This window comes from Lygodium microphyllum, chromosome 2, assembly GCF_053477565.2.
Source record: "Lygodium microphyllum isolate KBCC chromosome 2, Lygodium_microphyllum_v1.1.10, whole genome shotgun sequence".
Lineage (NCBI taxonomy): Eukaryota > Viridiplantae > Streptophyta > Polypodiopsida > Schizaeales > Lygodiaceae > Lygodium > Lygodium microphyllum.
In genome coordinates, this window is record NC_141136.1 from 32,584,810 (window position 1) to 32,603,875 (window position 19,066).

At 44.4% G+C, this 19,066-nt stretch overlaps 1 protein-coding gene across 2 annotated transcripts in view; it reads right to left on the reverse strand.

Moving 5' to 3' along the window:
- Positions 1-19,066, reverse strand: part of ILA (putative protein kinase regulator ILITHYIA) — a 147,349-nt gene that overhangs the window by 14,429 nt on the left and 113,854 nt on the right. For both annotated transcript variants that reach the window (XM_087692010.1, XM_087692008.1), the window contains exons 56-57: positions 10,916-11,119; positions 10,606-10,785 (exon numbers count right to left, since the gene is read on the reverse strand). In XM_087692010.1, coding sequence (XP_087548136.1) covers positions 10,606-10,785; positions 10,916-11,119 — 384 coding nt within the window. The remainder of the gene's footprint in view (positions 1-10,605; positions 10,786-10,915; positions 11,120-19,066) is intronic.

Sequence of the window (19,066 nt, forward strand, 5' to 3'; positions counted from 1 at the left end):
GCCTGTCCATTGCTGCAGGCGACAGCTCTCAGCTGCTAGCGACTGCTCCAGACTGTCCCAGACTACTGTTCAGCCTGCTGTCCATCATCTCCAGAGTTAGCCAACCTGCGTTTTCAGCATTGCAGACCCTGACACTCTCAGACACTGTTTACAGCACACTGTGCACAGTTTCCAGCCTCCGATCGGTGGTACACTACTATGTTTACCAGTTTCCAGCCTCCAGACTACTGCGTTTTGGTGACCAGCCTGTTGTCATTCACTATTCAGCACTCCTACACTCCGACGGGTGGTCACAGACTTGGGATCCGTCTTCAGTGGACATCACACTCCGACATTGCTCTGCCCTTGAGCACACTGTACACTCTTACATTCATTTACAGCATTCATTCACTTCAGAGTTGTGTTCTCTCTCTCCCTTCTTCTGTTTGTGTTTAAGTTTTTGTGTTTGAGTTTTGAGTTTTGCGTTTAGGGTTTGAGTTTGTGAGTTTTGCGTTTAGGGTTTGAGTTTTACCCTCTGTGTCTGTGTCTCTCTTTGTGTTTCTGTCGTGGTCGTACACTCTATGTGTCCTCAATGCAAACCCTAGTAGTTTCCTTCACATGGTATCAGAGCCGGTGCTCTTGTAAAGAGTATCCTATGGATATTGTAGAGAGCTAGTCTTTTTGCGGGGCTCACAATACAACTGGTAACCGAATCACAATGTCCCAGACACCTCCAGTTCCTATGATGCCTGATCACGCTCCTCCATCATTGGAGACCCTGAGACGGCATTATGGACTCGGTGAGGAGGACGACACTCCACCTTCACCAGATTTCACTAACATGACAAAGGAGGACTTTGAGGAGTACTATCGCAACAAGTATGGTGATGTTTACACCCCACCTACAAGTTTTGCTACCACATCCAGACCAGTTGGTGAGGCTGGCCACCTCTCCGATCATGAAGGATATACGGCATTCGGAACATCTCACGATCCATCTTCATCATCTTAGCCAAGTCCAATGTCAGGTTTGTACAATTCTTTTGTTTTGCATGAATCAAAACCCTCCCCCATTTCTTCTTTTGAGGTACAGGATCCGGATGGCTTTCCATATGTGAACTTCAATAGAGGGGGCTCACAAAGCAGATGAAATTCATGTACATCTACAGCTTCTGTTTCATTTGAGCATATCACACACACTTCTCACTTTCCTCCCATCCCACCCTCTTCTATATCACACCTCTCATTATCTTTCCAAAACCTTGAATTACACTCCACATCTACATCACACACCCTAGGGGTTCGATCTTCCATCTCCCCTCCTAGCACTTTTTCCTTCTCCACCCCATTCTCTACCTCTTTGCACCATGGTACTTCGTTAGGGGGAATGCCACCCTTTAACACAGTGTCTCTCACCTTTTAGCACATGAGCACACCTATAACTCTTGGGACGACTATGATGGGCATCCCCCTCACTATCCCCAGCTTCACATCTCCCATGACCACTCATACGCATGGTTTTGCATCCTCATCTTATGGTGCATCTTCACACTCTCCTTGGGTTACATCTACGCAGGGATTCCCATCTTCTGCTCACCGTGTTCCCGTCCCACCTCCTTGGGTTCCTCGTGTGGCTACCATGCCCATGCCTAGTCAACCCATCCCTACCTATGGATCCACCTTGCACACTACACGCCTGCCTGGTGGGCACTCTGGGGCCCATTACCAAGTACACTCCACTCCCCCATCCTACTCACACTACACTTTTTCACACTATCTATCTCCAAGGACTACCACTCCTGTTGCAACGGCGAAGAATGCCTTCACGGATAAGACACGTTTTAACGGGTCAAATTTCACCACTTGGTCTAATTTCATGCAACAAGTGCTTGAGACTCAGGGTCTTTGGGACCTCGTCATTGGTCTATAGCCTATGCCGGACCCTCGACTAGCTCACCCTAATTACATCCGTCAATGGAGAGCCCGCAATGCCACAGCCAATGTTGAGTTGATATAGGGATTGCTTCTTGAGTTTCACTCTCAGTTGCAGCACTTCCTGCTCATGTCAGAGCGTTGAAGTCACCTTCTCAACCGCTATGCGGCTCGTGATCGTACTCGGCGCATCAATCTCGACTTTGAGCTTCAAGAGTTCTCTATTAAGAAAGGGGATAATCTGAAAGTCAAGCTGGCTGACTATAGACGGTTACTTGCCGAGTTCCCTCCTTCCACTGGCAGCTCACTTCCAACCCTTTCACTACCCTCCCACCCCTTGAGGCGAAAATTGCGGTTCGTGCTTCACACTGCCCTCACAACCCTTGAGGCAGTCATTGCAGTTCGTGGTTCATGGTGGCTAACCTCTTCCTTCTTCAACAAGGCACACTGATATCCATAGCTTCTTTACCAACAAATGTCCAAAATACTGGGTGCTCCTACTGTGGCATCAATGGACACACCACCGATGCTTGCCAACTTCGACCTTTACTCCCCATCCCCCCGGAGTATATGCGACTTCCACCAGGCACTCTTTGTGCCACCTCTCCTTTCTCGGCCACCACAGAGATCGTTCTGCATCCACTATCAAAGTACTATGCTCAAGGCAATAAGACGCATCCGATGCACACTAAGTCCTTTCGAGCACATGGAGGATCGATTGGAGCTACGACCTTCTAGAGATTGTGGAAATGCCAGCGGCAGTCTTCTCCCACTTATTTTCAGGTGCAGTGGCTTCCACGACCTACGAGTCTGCAATCCGCTCCAACGAGAGACAATGATTGTTTAATACCGTCTCCTCGTCAGTCTACTACTTCGAGAGATAGTGGCTGCTCGACTCCTTCCTCTTCTTTGGCAACCTAATCTGCTCCACTGGGCGACAGCGACTGTTGCCCACCTCTTGCTCATTCTGAGCCCCACCCTTTCCCACCCTCGACTACTCAGGTTCGAGAGGCTACCTCTGGGAGCTCTTCGGCACCCCAAGTACCTTCTTCAGCATGACCAGCGTTACTTCCTTCGTCATCAAACATTTCGAAGTCCATGATCCATGAGTTTTTGAATTTCCTATCTACTTCAGAGGGGGATTCAAAGGGAGATGTTATTTCTTTGCCCTCAGAGGGAGCATCTACTTCTTCTTCGACTTCAGCGGGAAACCTTCCATCTCCCACCTACTCCACATGAAGTTCTTCACCCATCCTCTACTTTCCTAGGGTGGCTATCTTCAACCAGTCATCTCTTCTACTAATTACTAAGATCTAAAGGATCCACATAGATCGGGGACCTTGGATCTTCAACGTGACTTGGTGACTAGGCCTTCGTATTCCTTCTAGCATGGATGCACAGAGCTAGTGGCTTCTCTCCCGAGGTTGAGTTTCGAGTTCTACAGCTCATCATGTCTCCTGTTTATCTTCAAAGGTCTATTTTCAAGTGGTATTCTCAGATTATAGGGTGGATCTTCTTCATCCCTCGGTCAGCATGAAGCCACCTCTCGACATCAAGTATAGGGATATCATTATGGTTCTCGGCACCACACAAAGTCCAACATTCCTCCTATGCATTGCATGTTTTCATCATCTTTGTACTAGGGCGCTTGGGCAAGTAAACAATTTCCCCACGAGAGACATTGTCCAAGTGGCACCTATTGCATGAGCATTCTTCAGCATGTAGCATTGCATCTCCACCTCACTCTTCTCTTGTTCCCCTTTTTGGGACCGAGAGGGGGTGTTAAGAAACCCTTCACCCACAGTTTGCGTTTGTGTGTTTCTGCATTTTGCGTTTAGGGTTTGCAGCCCCAAAAAAGGGGCACCATCCTAGATTGAATGTGCCTATTTATAGGCCACTCCTCATTCATTCCTTTTCAGTCCGTCACCTCTTCTCTCCAACCTCTCCACTACCCTCACACCCCTTCAAGAGGACACTATGGATCGTGATTCATGGTTGTCTTCATCATCTTCCTTGTGCTACGGCACCCTTGTTCACTTGTATCACAATCACTTTATTATTCAGAACTTTATCATTCCATTCGTCATTGTTTCTTCTCTCTTCTCTTCTCTTCTCCATGTTTCTTGAGTTCACTCCGTGTTCCTCCCTGCCAACCCTACTGTCTCACTGGTACGTTGTCTTTTGACAGATCCCCCTTTGATGTACTTTATGAGGATATCATGAAATATGCTAGCATTGGGGACATATTATTAGTAGGAGATTTCAATGCATGCACTGGAGATAGACAAAGTGACTTTTATATGCATGATAATACGATATTCAAAGAGATCGACATAGATGAAATAGACCTACGCAAGAGAGCCCAGGATAAAGAAGTGAGTACCTATGGGACACACCTATTGACTTTGGTAAATGCACATAGACTAGCCATCTTTAATGGTCTGTCACAATAGCCAAGATCTGACAATTTGACATGTTGGAATCACAAAGGAGGGGCAAGTACTCTGGACTACTTGATAGGCTCACCAGCATTGATACCGGACATCCAAAACTTTAAGATATCTAAGAGACTAATTGGGATAGCAACAGATCATGCTACTTTGACATTCATGCTCTCTTTTGTACATATGAAACATGAAACACCCTGCCTCCCTAAACATCCCGAATACTACTTTACAGAAGATACCTCACACATCTATAGTGTTTCTCTGTAGACCAATTTACATACATTGAACTTGAGTAGATCGTTGGAAGAATGTACAAGAGATTTAGCAAAGGCTATACATGGATTAGCTATGTATGCATTTCCACACACCTTGCCCCGATGTAGACCCACACAATCTACTGCTCCCCAAAATAGCTGGTATGATGATAAGTGCAGAGTCACCCGAGCTCGCTTACAGAGAGAAGTGAAGCTAGGCACTCTAACACATCGCCAAGCAAAGGAATTCTTCAAACGCATTGTGCGGAAGAAGAAATGAGACTACTTAGCGAAAGCAAAAGCAAAGATATATGAGCTATTTTTGGGGCGCAATAGCAAGAGCGCATGGAATATGTTTCATGAAAGACAACCCCCCATATAGATTACATCACCAGATGCTTGGCTTGACTATGGGAGACAGTTGTATGACCTGCCTGGACAGCCACCTATGCAGCCCCCACAAGCTTGTAAGCCAACACAGTGGTCTTTCTTCACATGGAAAATGGTTTTTTTTTTTTTTTGGCAAGTAAAATGTGGCTGATTATATTACTCCAAAAACTCAATACATCGGAGTGCTCATGCTCAACACACTAGCTGGAGCTGATGCAAAATCACAAATACATCATGTATACAAGCCTCTCAAGGTGGTCTTGGGGGGGGATGTGCGTTCATATATTGCCATTTAGGGGTGCCTACTTGCATCATGAAAAATATGTCCTGGCCGCCCCAAGTACGCATGAAATGACAGCGGAGCTCCTAACAAGCCTTGCACCTGATCCCATCGACCAGGGAGGGAGTGGATGATGAAGGTCCAGAGCTCTGCTAATGTCACCTGTGCTGAAAGTCTCTCTCCGCCGAAAGCCTGCTGATAGCGCACCTTCCAGATATGCCATCCAGTAAGACTCCCTATGATCTCCCATACCTCCAAGCGGTCTGCTGTGGGCTCCAGTACCTGGCGGATGGGTAGGGCCTCCAAACCCACCACTCCGCATGACCCTACCTCGATAATGAATATCGTGTCCTGCATCTCGGCCTCATACAAAAGGTGACGGCCCTGGCTAACTACCTGCCAAGAGAAAGCTCCCCATGAAATACATCCAAGGTTGGGTGCTATACGGCAAAGGATGCGGCATGCTTCTCTCCACACGAGTAGCACCTCCTCACAAGACCAAAGGCAGTGCTTTGGGGTTTTCAGAGGCTGCTATATGCAGCGCTTACAACCTCCTTCATGTATCCGGGCTAGCCAACTTCCCACCGCCAAGCCTCCATGTGCCACCAACCATAATAAATACAACACCCTCCTCGGCCTCTAGCTATCCCATAGGCAATGCCAAAAGGTCCGTCGGAAAGGCTCCGTAATGGTATGCTCTGCCCAGTGCTTGCTACGTGACAGCGCCCAATGCATATCCTCTTCCATCAGTACATGTCTGCCAATTCTGGCAGTGTAATCTAGGAACCTTGGTGGCTTCTTGGCGACCGCAGTGGCCGGCCATAGCCACTCTCACATGGAAAATGGTCAGGGAAGCAATTTACAGATTACAAAATGGGAGGGCACACGATGAGGATGGACTAGTAGCAGAAGATTTCTCACATGCTTGTGACATATTAACAGCCATATTAGCACATATGTTCAATAGAGCAATATGTGAAGGTTTCCCTATGAGTTGGTCAGACAACACTATCATTCCGCTATTTAAAAGTGGTGATCCCTTGATTCCTAGCAACTACAGGACTATCATGATCGATTATACTTTGGCCAAGATATATGGATCTATATTGGAGTATGAACTCAGTGAGTGGGCTGAAATGCAAGGCAAGAGAGCACAAGGACAAGCAGGTTTTAGACGAGGATATACCACGTTGGACCATATTCTCACACTTAGAGCCATTATTGAGAAGGGTTGACGAGTCCGAGACAAGAGGATCTATTATTGCTTTGTAGACTTCCGCAAAGCTTTTAACACAGTGTCTCGTACACGGATCATGCAGAGATTCCAAGACATTGGAGTAACAGAGGATATACCATGGGGTGTCTATGCATTATATGAGGCAGTGACAGGTCATGTACGGGCACCTGGGGGGCTATCAAAGAGGATTGATAGTACCATAGGAGTGAAACAAGGATGTCCACTTTCACCCACATTGTTTGGTTTATAAATAGATGAAGTGTCTAATTACATAGACCGAGGAGGAGGAGCCTGGCAGGGTACTAATACCGATATTACTGTATGCTCATGATATTGTTTTCATTTCAAATTCACCAGAGGGATTGCAGTGCCATCTAGATGCTTTGCACATCTTTTGTAGAGATAAAGAACTCACAGTAAACCTTGGGAAGACCAAAACCATGGTTTTCAATACTTCAACAGCATGGGTGACTAGATCTATGTACAAGTTCACATTTGGGAGAGACATACTGGAGCATGTCAGGGAATATGTCTATTTGGGAGTCACCTTCTCCGACCTACATTTTTCGTTGAGAGGGGCATCAGAAGCACGTCTAGCACGTGGATATGCAGCACTAGGGGCACTCGAGAGTCAATGTGTTCACATACAATTCCAAGAGCCCCCCCACCAAACTCTAGTTGTTTGACACCCTACTCACACCTACATTACTATATGGAGCAAAGGTATAGGGTTGCAACTTGTACCACAGGCATCTTAGCCCACTCACTGATCAGATTGGAGTAGAGAGGGATTATTATGATGGTTGGGATAGCATGGAAAGGCCATTGATCATGATGATAGCACGCATGATTAGAAGTAAGCCCTCCACCCCACATCCCATTGTCAAAGCAGAGTTAGGGGCAACACCTATAGTTACAAAGGCACTCTTCAGGACAGTGACCTTTTGGCACAAACTATGGGAACTTCCATTCCATAAATACTCTAGATTGGCACTAACCTCATCTAGACAACTAGCAGCAGGAGGCGAGAAGAACTGTTGGTTTTCAAAGATGGCTATTTGGATGAGCCTACATGGTTTGGATATTGACTGTCTTCCACCTCTCGATTATAGCCTTGGCTGCCTTACACTTTCTCTCAGCCAATTTGAAGAACCATGTGATCACAGCTGATATCTTCAGGATTGAAATAGCAAGGACATGGATCCATCCACCACTCCCTCTAGGATCGAGGATGGAGTTCTAAAGGAGTCATTTCTTGTGTCTCTCTGATGATGGTTTCACAATTCGACCAACATATATGAGCATCCATCTCTCCCATAGTGTACAGGTCGCTATTGAATAGATTCGCACCTCCTCACATAGGCTTCAAATGGAGATCAACAAATGGACAAATACCCTAGTAGAGGACAGGACTTGCCAGCTTTGTGTGAAGGAATCGATTAGGCATGGAGATAGAGGTAGACAGACCTTACGCTCAGTGAGAGAGAGACAGAGAGAGTGCGAGTAAGCAGAGTAGAGAGTGAACACGTTTTTCGGTACAATGACGAGTGTACCACTTTAGGTTTTAGATAGATATATGTATGAAAGTACAATGTGCTAAGGGTATGTTCACACCCGTGCACATATAAAAGACACAATGGCCCTTTATTCCCAACATTGTGGTCGAGAGCCTAAGACGGAAGAGTACTACATATGCAAATGCACATTATGCTATGACATACGAAGATGGTACCACTGCCTCTTGCGTGATGGATTTGGACCCTTTCGTCGCATCATGGAGTACGAGGACAAGAGATGCCTAGGTCTTTTTCTCCAAGAGCTGCGCCGAACTGTACTACTGCGAGACAGGAGGCCAGCTCACCCAGAGGGACACACAGAGAGCACTGACAGGCGTCTTCTACAAAGCCGACCCTACTGACACTACCAGCCTAGTAGAGACAGAGCCACCCCGCCAGACACCTTACAGGCCACACCATGGAGTCACATTGGATAGAGCCATTTCCCTTCGTCGAGCACGACGACCCTGTCTACCAGGACCACGTCCGAGGAGGCCACACCAGAGTCAGATTAGAGCCATTATCACGAGACACCGAAGACTCACCACCAGGCATATCAATGAAGAAGCATCTAGGGACCGCGTCATAGCTGAGATCATGTGCAGATCTTGAGATCAGCTAAAGCCCATAGTCTCCACCACAGTTTTGTACATGGTTCTATGAGATCTAGTTCTCCTTTCCTTTCGTTTTCTTTTCTATCGATGGAACAACACTACACATGATTCAACCCTAGTATAGTCCCATCGTATAGTTATTTTCAGTATTGTTTCATACACCACCCACTTATTTGTAATGTTATCTTTACCTTACTGAGGATTTTGTCTCATAGGCCACATTGACCTTATGTAGACGTCAATATATCTTTGCCAAACAAAGGCAACTGGGCAGCCGATTTTAGGGTTTCTCCATTTTTCTCATGTCTCACCTCAAGGCTTACGGTTTCTTCACTTGTCTCGTGTCTTGACCCAAGGCCACTATATATGCTCCACTCAATTCTCAGCAGTTGTATTGTATCATCGTGCATCCTTCGAGTGAGGGAGACTAACAACACTACTTTTGGTCATCATTGTGTCAATGCACTAGCCTTATGCTTCATCTTATGGATTCCATTGCTCATTCATTTTGAATTTCATGTATTCATGTGTTCTCTCTTTCTATCAGTGATCATGCTTTCTCTTTCACTTCTAATCATCTTCACATTCTCACAATAGGGTGCGTCTAGTTGTGAGAAAATAGGAGAAACAAGTTTGTGTCTTTAAGGCTTTTGTTGATAACGATGACAATAATAATAATGACATGTAAGCAAAGGCCTATAGTAAGGATCTAATGCTCTCGCACAAATTGTTGAGAATTGGTGGATTGAAACCATAACTAAGCCATTCACACATAATTAAGGGTGATCAATAGCTAATTGACATAAGAGAGCTAAGATGTGAGACAAGATGATTCAGAATCATTAAGTGTCATTCTTTAATCACGTTTTGTGCCTTATAGCCTGTGGACAAACCTTTTGTCCAAAAGAGACTATCTGCCTAGAATATCTCCACCTCATGTTGTATGACCTAGTGTCATTCTTTATTCATGTTTTGTGCCTTATAGTCTATGGACAAACCTTTAGTCCAAAAGAGACTATCTGCCTAGAAGATCTCCATCTCTCATGTTGTATAACCTCTGGCTAATATCAATTAATTAGTCCCAATTCCCATGGAAATATCTTCTAATATACTTGTGGCAACTAGGATTATAAAATGGAATTTCCGATGCCAGTAATTTTTTGTTGACAAAGAGGTTCTTAAGGCCTCACAAGCTCCCACATGGATCTGGCATCCATCATTTCTGAACCCTGACCCTGCCTTTAGCCATTTGAGCTCCAACTCATGCACTGATCACATAATTTAGTTTTGACAACTTAAAATGTTCCATAGATGACAGGAATCTGACCTGACACATCCTTCTGAGTTTCCTTGTCATTGATTGCATTAAAATGTCAAAAAAGTTCGTATGATGACGAATGCAAAGTTCAATGGATCTCAGAAAGGGCATAGAGATTGCGAATGCCAGCCAGAAAAAATCAAGGATGCCTCTGTATGCATGAACAAGTTACCAGCTAATCCTATGTGTGGACAGTTTTGTGACTTCCCATATAACATGCTGTAAAACAGACAAAACCTTCTAACGTTACTACCTGACCTATGCATGCAAGCCCCTACTCCCCATTTTCATTGCCTCTACCCATGAGAGTACATTTTTAAAAGGGTTGTGTTAGTAAACATGGGATGCAATTCCACAACAGGAACTTCAATGAGAAAGATTGAAGTGGCAGACACATGCTAGAATAGTTCCACAAAGAGACATCATCAGCATTGTTTCACAAAAAGCTCACTGTAAACCATATAATCTAACCAGGCCAGAAAGGCTACAGCCTAAACACAGTCCAGCTGATAATTGGGATAAGCATCTCCCAAACTCTCGGAAAATAAGTCTCTTTCCACTTGTTAAATAATGCAGTAAATGATCAAGATACCCCTACCTTTGCAATAGACTTCAGACTGCTGAGAGCTCTTCTTCGAACATCACTTGAGTCATCCTTAAGAAACATTGTTATAAGTCGTACTAAATCTGAGAAATATTGTGATCCACCATAATGCTCCTTTGCTTCATAAGCCATAACTCTGCCGAGGGCTTTTGCAGCACACTCTCGTACTGGAACCTTCAATTTACCATCCAGGCCAAACAAAGGGAAAAGAGTCAGAATATCAGTTGTAAATCCTTTAGTAATTCCAACAATGAAACTCAATTAAAATTTTGTGCATAAGCATACTTATCAGAAGAAAACTGACCTTATCATCTTGACCTCCGTCTTTTATACTATCTAGGACTAGCAATAAAGATGATGATGATGACGACGTTAAAATCTTTGCAGCACTATGGCGTATGATGGAAGATAAAGACAGAATAGCTCCATGACGAACTGTCCATCCTGGAGACTCGCCAATGCCTGATAAATTCTGCACCAAACTCCTCAATTCTTCGTGTCCAAGATACTGCAAGCAACCAACAGTTTTCAAACTCAAGCAGAACTAAGAACAATTGATCAGGCAAAAAATAAAGTCGCACATTCTACTTTTTATTTTCTCATTTGAAAGTGAGAGCCTTGAATAAGATAATTAATTTCCAGCAAACCTCAAAAGGGAGAGTAACGTGCCATGTGGTTCATTCAGACGTGGAGTGTGGGTCCTACACCCACTGACCTGTATAACCAGCCTGGTTCCAATAAAATTAGGAGACTCATCCTCTCTGCCAAGTTGCATCATAAGGTACCATGGCCTGGCACAGCAGCTTTATAAAATGAGGCAGTCCAATCACAGCAGCAGGAAACGCCCCGAAATGCCTGTCGGAGGTGCCTGAAATGCCTGTTGGAGGTGCTCAAGAATTCCCAATATGCTTTCCCCAGGCAAAACATTTCCCCTAGTTCAAAACAGTGCCATGTGGCACCTCCCTCTAGACCCAAAACGCTTCCCCTAATGTTTCCCTCATCAATTCGGATTTGGAATGCAAAGTGGCAAATTCGTGGACATGAACATGGGTTTAGGCTATCATATGCATAAACCTTCCCTCTCCCTTTAAGACACCCATACTTCTTTGCTTTTCTTCCCTTAGAAATGTCCTGTCCCATTCTCTCTTTACACACATTGATAGGGGTGTTTCAGTGCATGTAGCACAAACATTGCAGCCACATTTCTGTTGGGTTTGACTCACACCTACACTCACAGAGGAGTGTCGGTGATCCTTGGGTGTGAATGCACCTTAACAACCCTAAGGTCTAAGGGTTGTACTCTGTACTTTCACTTACACAAGGGAATTGCATTGGGAATCGTGTTGAATCTTCACTCTCACTCTCTCTACTGTCTATTGTGTACTTCTAGCTGAGAGCTGCCAGATCCCATCTCACATTTGGTATCAGAGCACGCGCCTGGTACGGTCTAGCTCTCCAAGCTCGTCAGCCTCAGTCCTCGGCTGATCAACCGCATGCAACTCCTGGTCCAACTTCAACCCCACCACCAGCTGATGCCACCAGTGCCAGCTCCACGCTTGGTCTAGTCACAGTGCCCCCAGATCCACCTGTGCCACCAGCCACTAGCCTGCTACACCCACCGCCACCACCTCCTGCTCTCCAACACCCAACGTCGCCTGAGCACTGCCTAGCCTAGCCCCCACAGTATGTGGCTCCTCCACCACTGGTCTCCAGTGCCCTCACCACCTGCAGCGCCACCTCCATCCTGTGGCGATGTCTGCCTTATTGGTCTGCCACCTGGAGGCTACTCCACCACGCTTCTCCCATTCCACTAAGCCTGACAACGCTCATCAGCACCAAGCAGCCTGCAACGCTCATCAGCACCAAGCAGCCTGCATCAAAGGTAAAAGAGACATTTATTCATCTTTTATTCAGAAATTTGAATCACAGAAAGGGACTTTTGCCCAAGGAGTACATCTCTACTGCTGCATGTGTTGAGAAACCCTTCACTTGCAGTTTGCATTTTTTCCTTTTTGCGTTCTACGTTTAGAGTTTGCAGCCCTAAAAAAGGGGCACCATCCTAGACTGACTGTGCCTATTTATAGGCCACTCTCTCATTCATTCCTTACAGCTGACTCATTCAGTCCATCACCTCTTCTCTCCAACCTCTCCACTACCCTCACACCCTTTCAAGAGGACATTGTGGTTCGTGGTTCATGGTTGTCTTCATCATCTTCCTTGTGCTACGGCACCCTTGTTCCCTTGTATCACATTCACTCCATGATTCACAACTTCATCATTCCACTCATCAAAGTTTCTTCTCTCTTCTCTTCTCTTCTCCATGTTTGCTGAGTTCACTCTGTGTTCCTCCCTGCAAACCCTACTGTCTCACTGGTGCGTCATCTTTTAACACAGTCTGAGAGTTGGATCTGCTCAAACAATGGCAAAGATCCTCCACTCCAGTGATGGCAAAGACCGGTGGCGGGTTCGGCATCCACTTCTCTTCTTCTTCCGCTGTATCAAAATCTCATTTTTATAGGTTTTAGGTGTTTTCAGCTTGCTGCCCAAAACCCTTTCGTGGAGGATATCGCAGTCTTAACTGTCCCTTGCTGTCATGTACAATCCTCGCACGTGTTTCCAACCTTCCACCCACAGTTTGTGGCAGTTTACCGCAAAGCGGCTGTTGCTGATCACTCCATTCAGAAAACAATCTCGTTTTTGCATATTTCAAGTATTTCAGCTTGCTACCCACACCCCAGACGCGGAGGACATCACAGTCCAAGCTGGCCATTGCTGTCTACAACAGGCTGGCGCCTATTTCCAGTCTATCACACACTGTTCGGAGCTGATTTTAGCATTATTGACTGCTATTGCTGGTTTTTCTTGCGTTTTTAGTCTCTCTTTCCACTGTAGCCTGTGTTTGTTGTTTTCTCTCTCCTGCAACCTTCGTTTTTAGTCTTTCTCTCTACTCACCTGCGTTTTTCTACTGGTTGCAATCTCTTACTGCTAGTCACATCCTCCTCCAACTCACACCTCACTTCTAGCCTTTCCATTGCCCTCCCACCCCTTGCGGTGGACATTGAGGTTCGTGCTTCACACTGCCCTCACACCCCTTGAGGTGGACATTGCGGTTCGTGGTTCATAGCGGACCTCTTCCACCACCTCCTTCAGCAAGGCACAATGGTACCCATGGCTTCTTTACCAACAGATGACCAGACTACTGGGTGCTTCTACTCTGGCATCACCAAACGCACCACTGATGCTTGCCGACTTCGACCTTTACTCCCCACTCCTTGAGAGTATATGCATCTTCCACCAAGCACTCCTTGTGTCACTTCTCTTTTTTGTGGCTACCACGGCCTGTGGTTCTCAATCTGCTTCATCAAGAGACAATGATTGTTTGATACCATCTCCTCATCAGTCCGCTCCTTCAAGAGAGAGTGATTGCTCAACTCCTTCCTCTTCTTTGGCTTCCCGGTCCGGTCCATTGATAAGTAGCGACTATTGCCCACTCATTGCTCAGTCTGAGCCCCACCCTTCACCGTCGCCTACTCGGGTTCAAGAGGCCACCTCTTGGAGTTCTTCATCACTCCAGATACCTTCTTCGGCGCGACTAACGGCACTTTCTTCATCCTCAAACATTTTAAAGTCCGTGATCCATGAGTTTCATGGATACCCTACCTACTGTGACTTCAAAGGGGGCTCCTATTTCTCCAGTTTCAAAGGGGATCCCCACCCACCGCTCAATGCTTCGCACATGCTAGCGGAGGCCTTTTACCTTCTTTTTCTACCCTTGGATGGGGTGGCTTCCTTTCAGTGGTCATCTCACCTATTAATACCCAAGATCTAGAGGATCTACCTTGATCCCTACCCTTGGATCTTCAGCAAAGCAACTTGGTGGCTAGGCCTTCGTATTCCTTCGAGCATGGAGTCACGGAGCTAGTGGCATCTCTCCCAAGGTTGAGTTTTGGGTTCTATAGCTCATCCTGTCTCTTCACTATCTTCAAAGGTCTCCTTTGAAGTGCTATTCTCAAAAAACAAGGTGGATCTTCTTCGTCCCTTGGTCATCATGGAGCCACCTTCCAAGATCAAATACGGGTATATCCTTATAGTTCTCGGCACCACACAAAGTCCAACATTCCTCCTATGCATTGCACGTTTTCATCATCTTTGTATTGGGGCGCTTGGGCAAGTGAACAATTTTCCCATGAGACACACTGTCCAAGTGGTACCTGCCGCATGAGCATTCTTCAGCATGTAGCATTGCATCTCCACCTCACTCTTCTCTTATTCCCCTTTCTGGGCCTGAGAGGGGGTATTGAGAAACCTTTCAACCGCAGTTTGCGTTTTTGCATTTCTGCATTTTGCGTTTAGGGTTTTCAGCCCCAAAAAGGAGCGCCATCCTAGACTAATTGTCCCTATTTATAGACCACTTTCTCATTCATTCCTTGCAGCTGATTCATTCAGTCCGTTAACTTTTCTCTCCAACCTCTCCACTACCCTCACACCCCTTCAGAAGGACATTAGGGTTCGTGGTTCGTGGCTATCTTCATCATCTTCCTTGTGCTACGCCACCCTTGTTCCCTTGTATCACATTCTCTCCATGATTCGGAACTTCATCATTCTATTCATTAGAGTTTCTTCTCTCTTGTCTTCTCTTCTCCATGTTTGCCAAGTTCACTTTGTGTTTCTCCTTGCAAACCCTACTGTCTCGCCGGTACGTCATCTTTTGATAGCACGTGCTTTCGAGCACACACAGATTGTAGATTCTTGGTACTCGGATCAAATAATTTGGAACTTTTGGCTACTTAGATAACATTTGCACATGTAGTAAAGATTCAGTCTGAAATACACTAAAATTGTGCATTTTGGACAAAAAAAATTTGGGGCTTTTGCATTGCTCCTGCTGCTAAGCACTATTTGTGTATATTAGACAACGTGTACATTGAACAGTTGTGATCAAGTGTGACACAATTTTGCTAATTACAGCTTGGTGTATGCTGTAATTTGTGGAAATTTACACATTTCTAGGTTGTTCCAGCTTTGGTTCTTGCTTTTGTGTTCTTTGAAACAATGACATTTAACATGGCCAATCAAGGATAGAACGATGTATTCACATATTTATCCAAAGAGGATAGATTGGACGGCAAGAACTATTCTCTTTGGTCGTTCATGATGAAGAATATGGTAATTGCAAGATTATGCTAGTGGGAAAGAAGTCTGTCCTGAAGTCGTGGCTCCTGCAACACCTCCCCCAGGACGACATGGTCAAAGGCCCCCTTCAAATTAAGTGCTTCCCCAAAGATCAGCAACACAAAACGCTTGGGACACACGGGATGTTCAAGCATTGTTACTGATTGCATTGGCAGTTCAGCTGTCCATAATCCCACATATCAGCTATGATGCTTCTTCAGGAGAAGCATGGCTCACACTTGAGCAGATGTTTGTTGGAAAAAATGAGACACACATCTCTTTCTTTAAAAAGAAGCTTGAGAATGTGAAGATGGATGAAGGTGATGCCATGTAGGATCATATTAACAAAATTCAGGACTTGCGTGAGGAGTTAATGAATGTAGAGAAGTATTATTCTAATGCACATATGATCTCTACTACCATGAATTCCTAGCCACCCTCTCTTATCTAGCCTTTCATACGGTCTTAAATCTCACCAGGAGAATTTCTCCGCAGCCATTTACCGTTTTTCAATTGGTTAGTTTGTTCCTAGAAGAAGAGCAAACAAGAAAGAACAATGGGATGGATATTGTGGCCTCTGAATAGGCTTTTATAACCAGACAGAAGGGCAAGGGCAGCCAATCTAAAAATGCTCCACAAAGTTCTGGAAGTTCAGATACTTCACAAAGCAACAAGAAGCAAGGGGGCATGCAAGCCAAGAAGGGCAAGTGCCATTCTTGTAAGAAGCCAGGTCACTACATCATGGAATGTAAGAAGTGCATGGCCAAGGAAAAGGAGTCAAGGATGCCTATTTCTAATACACTTCTATTGCTACAAAGTCCGCGTCTTTTGTTATAGACCCTGACTATTGTTTTTGCACTTGCAGTTATGATTCTTCTTGGGCTCATAGAGCATTTAGCTCTACTAAGGATACTAGCACTTTGTTCTTTGACAGTGATGCTTCTAGGCACATTACATCCCGCAAGGATTTGCTTTCCTATGTTATTGCAACTCCTGTTGGCAAATCTGTGCAATGTGCCAACAATGCATCTTACCCTATTAGAGGTGTAGGGGGGATTGTCTTGAAAGCCATTGATGTCTCTACTCTCCGTTTACAAGATGCATTATTTGTGCCAGGGATAAAGAAGAACTTATTGTCCATTTCTTCTTTAGCAAAGTGTGGCGTACAGATCACATTCAATGCTGACAAATGCATAGTCAGGAATAAAGAATTCTTGACTTTGGTATTGCTTGGTAAATTATTTCATGGACTTTATGAGCTAGATGCTTATTCGATTTATCACTCAATCTATTTAGCATCTACTCTTACTCTTGCTATGTCACAGACAGAGTTATGGCATGCTCGCATGGGGCATCTTAACTATGGCAGTTTGATGCTTATGAAGAGTATTCAAATGCTAGATAGCTTGTCTCTCTTGGAGAGACCTCCTAAGCATATTTGTGAGGGATGCACTTCGGAAAAAATGCATCGATTCTCTTTTCCTCGTGATGTTGATTTTAAGGTAACAGTCAAATTACAGATTGTGCATTGAATGTATGTAGACCTAGGTAGACAAAGTCGTTGGGTGGATGTTATTATTTCATCACCTTCATTGATGACTTTACTCGTTTTTGTTGGGTCTACTCATTGGTGAAAAAGTCAGGTGTATGATGCATTTATGGCTTTTGTTGCACTTGTTGAAAATCAATCTCGCTGCAAAATTAAGACTCTCTGTTCGGACCAAGAGGGATTATACATGTCTTCTTTGCTAAATAATTTTTTGAAGCAGGAAACCATTGCCCATCAATATACTACTATATATACTCCACAGCAGAATGGGTTTGCAGAAAGGAAGAATCGGTCACTCATGGAGATGGCTAGATGCATGCTGAAAGCTAAAATCAACCAAATGGCTTTTGGATGGAAGCAATTATGTGTGGTTGTCACATTTTTATTAGGCACCCTACCAACGCATTGAAAAATGCCACACCTTTGACGCTTGGAGCAACTGAAAGCCTTCTGCCTGTCACTTTCGTACTTTAAGATGTCTTGCATATGCCCATATTCCCAAAGTATTGAGAGCGCAAGATACAAACTATATGATCATGTTTCCAATAAATTCTTTTTTAGAAGGGATGTGATTTTTTATGAAAAAACAGAATCATCCCTTGCCAGTTTTGATACATATTAAACTGCAAATGATGTGTTTCAAGGGCTACTGCTAATTCCTTTTGGTGATGTAGATGGAGTTTCAATAAATGAACAAAATGTTCAAGTAATTGCTCCATTAAGTAATGCAGAAATGCAGTCTATGGCTGATCAAAATATTCAACAAGATGTTGCATCTGAGGTTCAACAAGAGCTTGTACAATTAGAAAGCTAGGCAAATGCCTAGATGGTACTTGCAGACTATGAAAGATAGTAATCTGGATGCTCCTATTGTTGATCATAGTAGAAGACAAGGACATTTGTATGATCATGCTAGCACAATAGAGTTTGTTATGACAGCACACACACACTTGATAATGAGGAGCCTAATTGTTTTGAGAATGCACAACAGAGTGTGCATTGGATGGCAGCAATGCAAGCTAAATTTGATTCTATCATAAAGAATCAAACACTGGATTTAGTGACATTGCCTGTTGGAAAGAAAGCTATTGGCACAAATGGGTCTATAAGCTGAAAAGAAAAGCAGATAGATCCATTGATAAGTATAAAGCCAAGCTTGTAGCAAAAGGCTACACGCAAAAGAAGAGCATTGATTATGAGGAGACATTTGCTTCTACATCCCAAAAGACTATCATTCGGTATATGGTTGCTTTGGCTGCCCATTATGGTTGGATTATGCACCAGCTTGATATTAAAACCGCATTTTTACATGGGGAACTTTAGGAAGAAGTGTATGTACAATAGCCCATTGGTTTTGCAATTGAGGGATCTAAACACTTAGTATGCAAGCTGAAAAGGACTTTGTATGGTTTAAAGCAAGCTCCACGAACTTGGTATGCAAAAATTGATGCCTTTTTACTCCAGCGAAGGGTTCATTAACAACTCATCAGAATCTACTCTTTACGTACACAAAGAGGGGGGATCCTTGCTGGTCATTTGTCTATATGTAGATGATCTTTTGCTCACAAGGACACATGCTGATCATATTTCAATATTCAAGAAAAATTTGCAGCAAACTTTTGAAATGTCAAAATTGCGGCCTTTGCATTACTATTAGGGCATTCAATTTATCCATGATGCTAGAGGCATTGGATTGTCATAGTGCAGATATATTGGTGAACTTCTTGAGAGGTT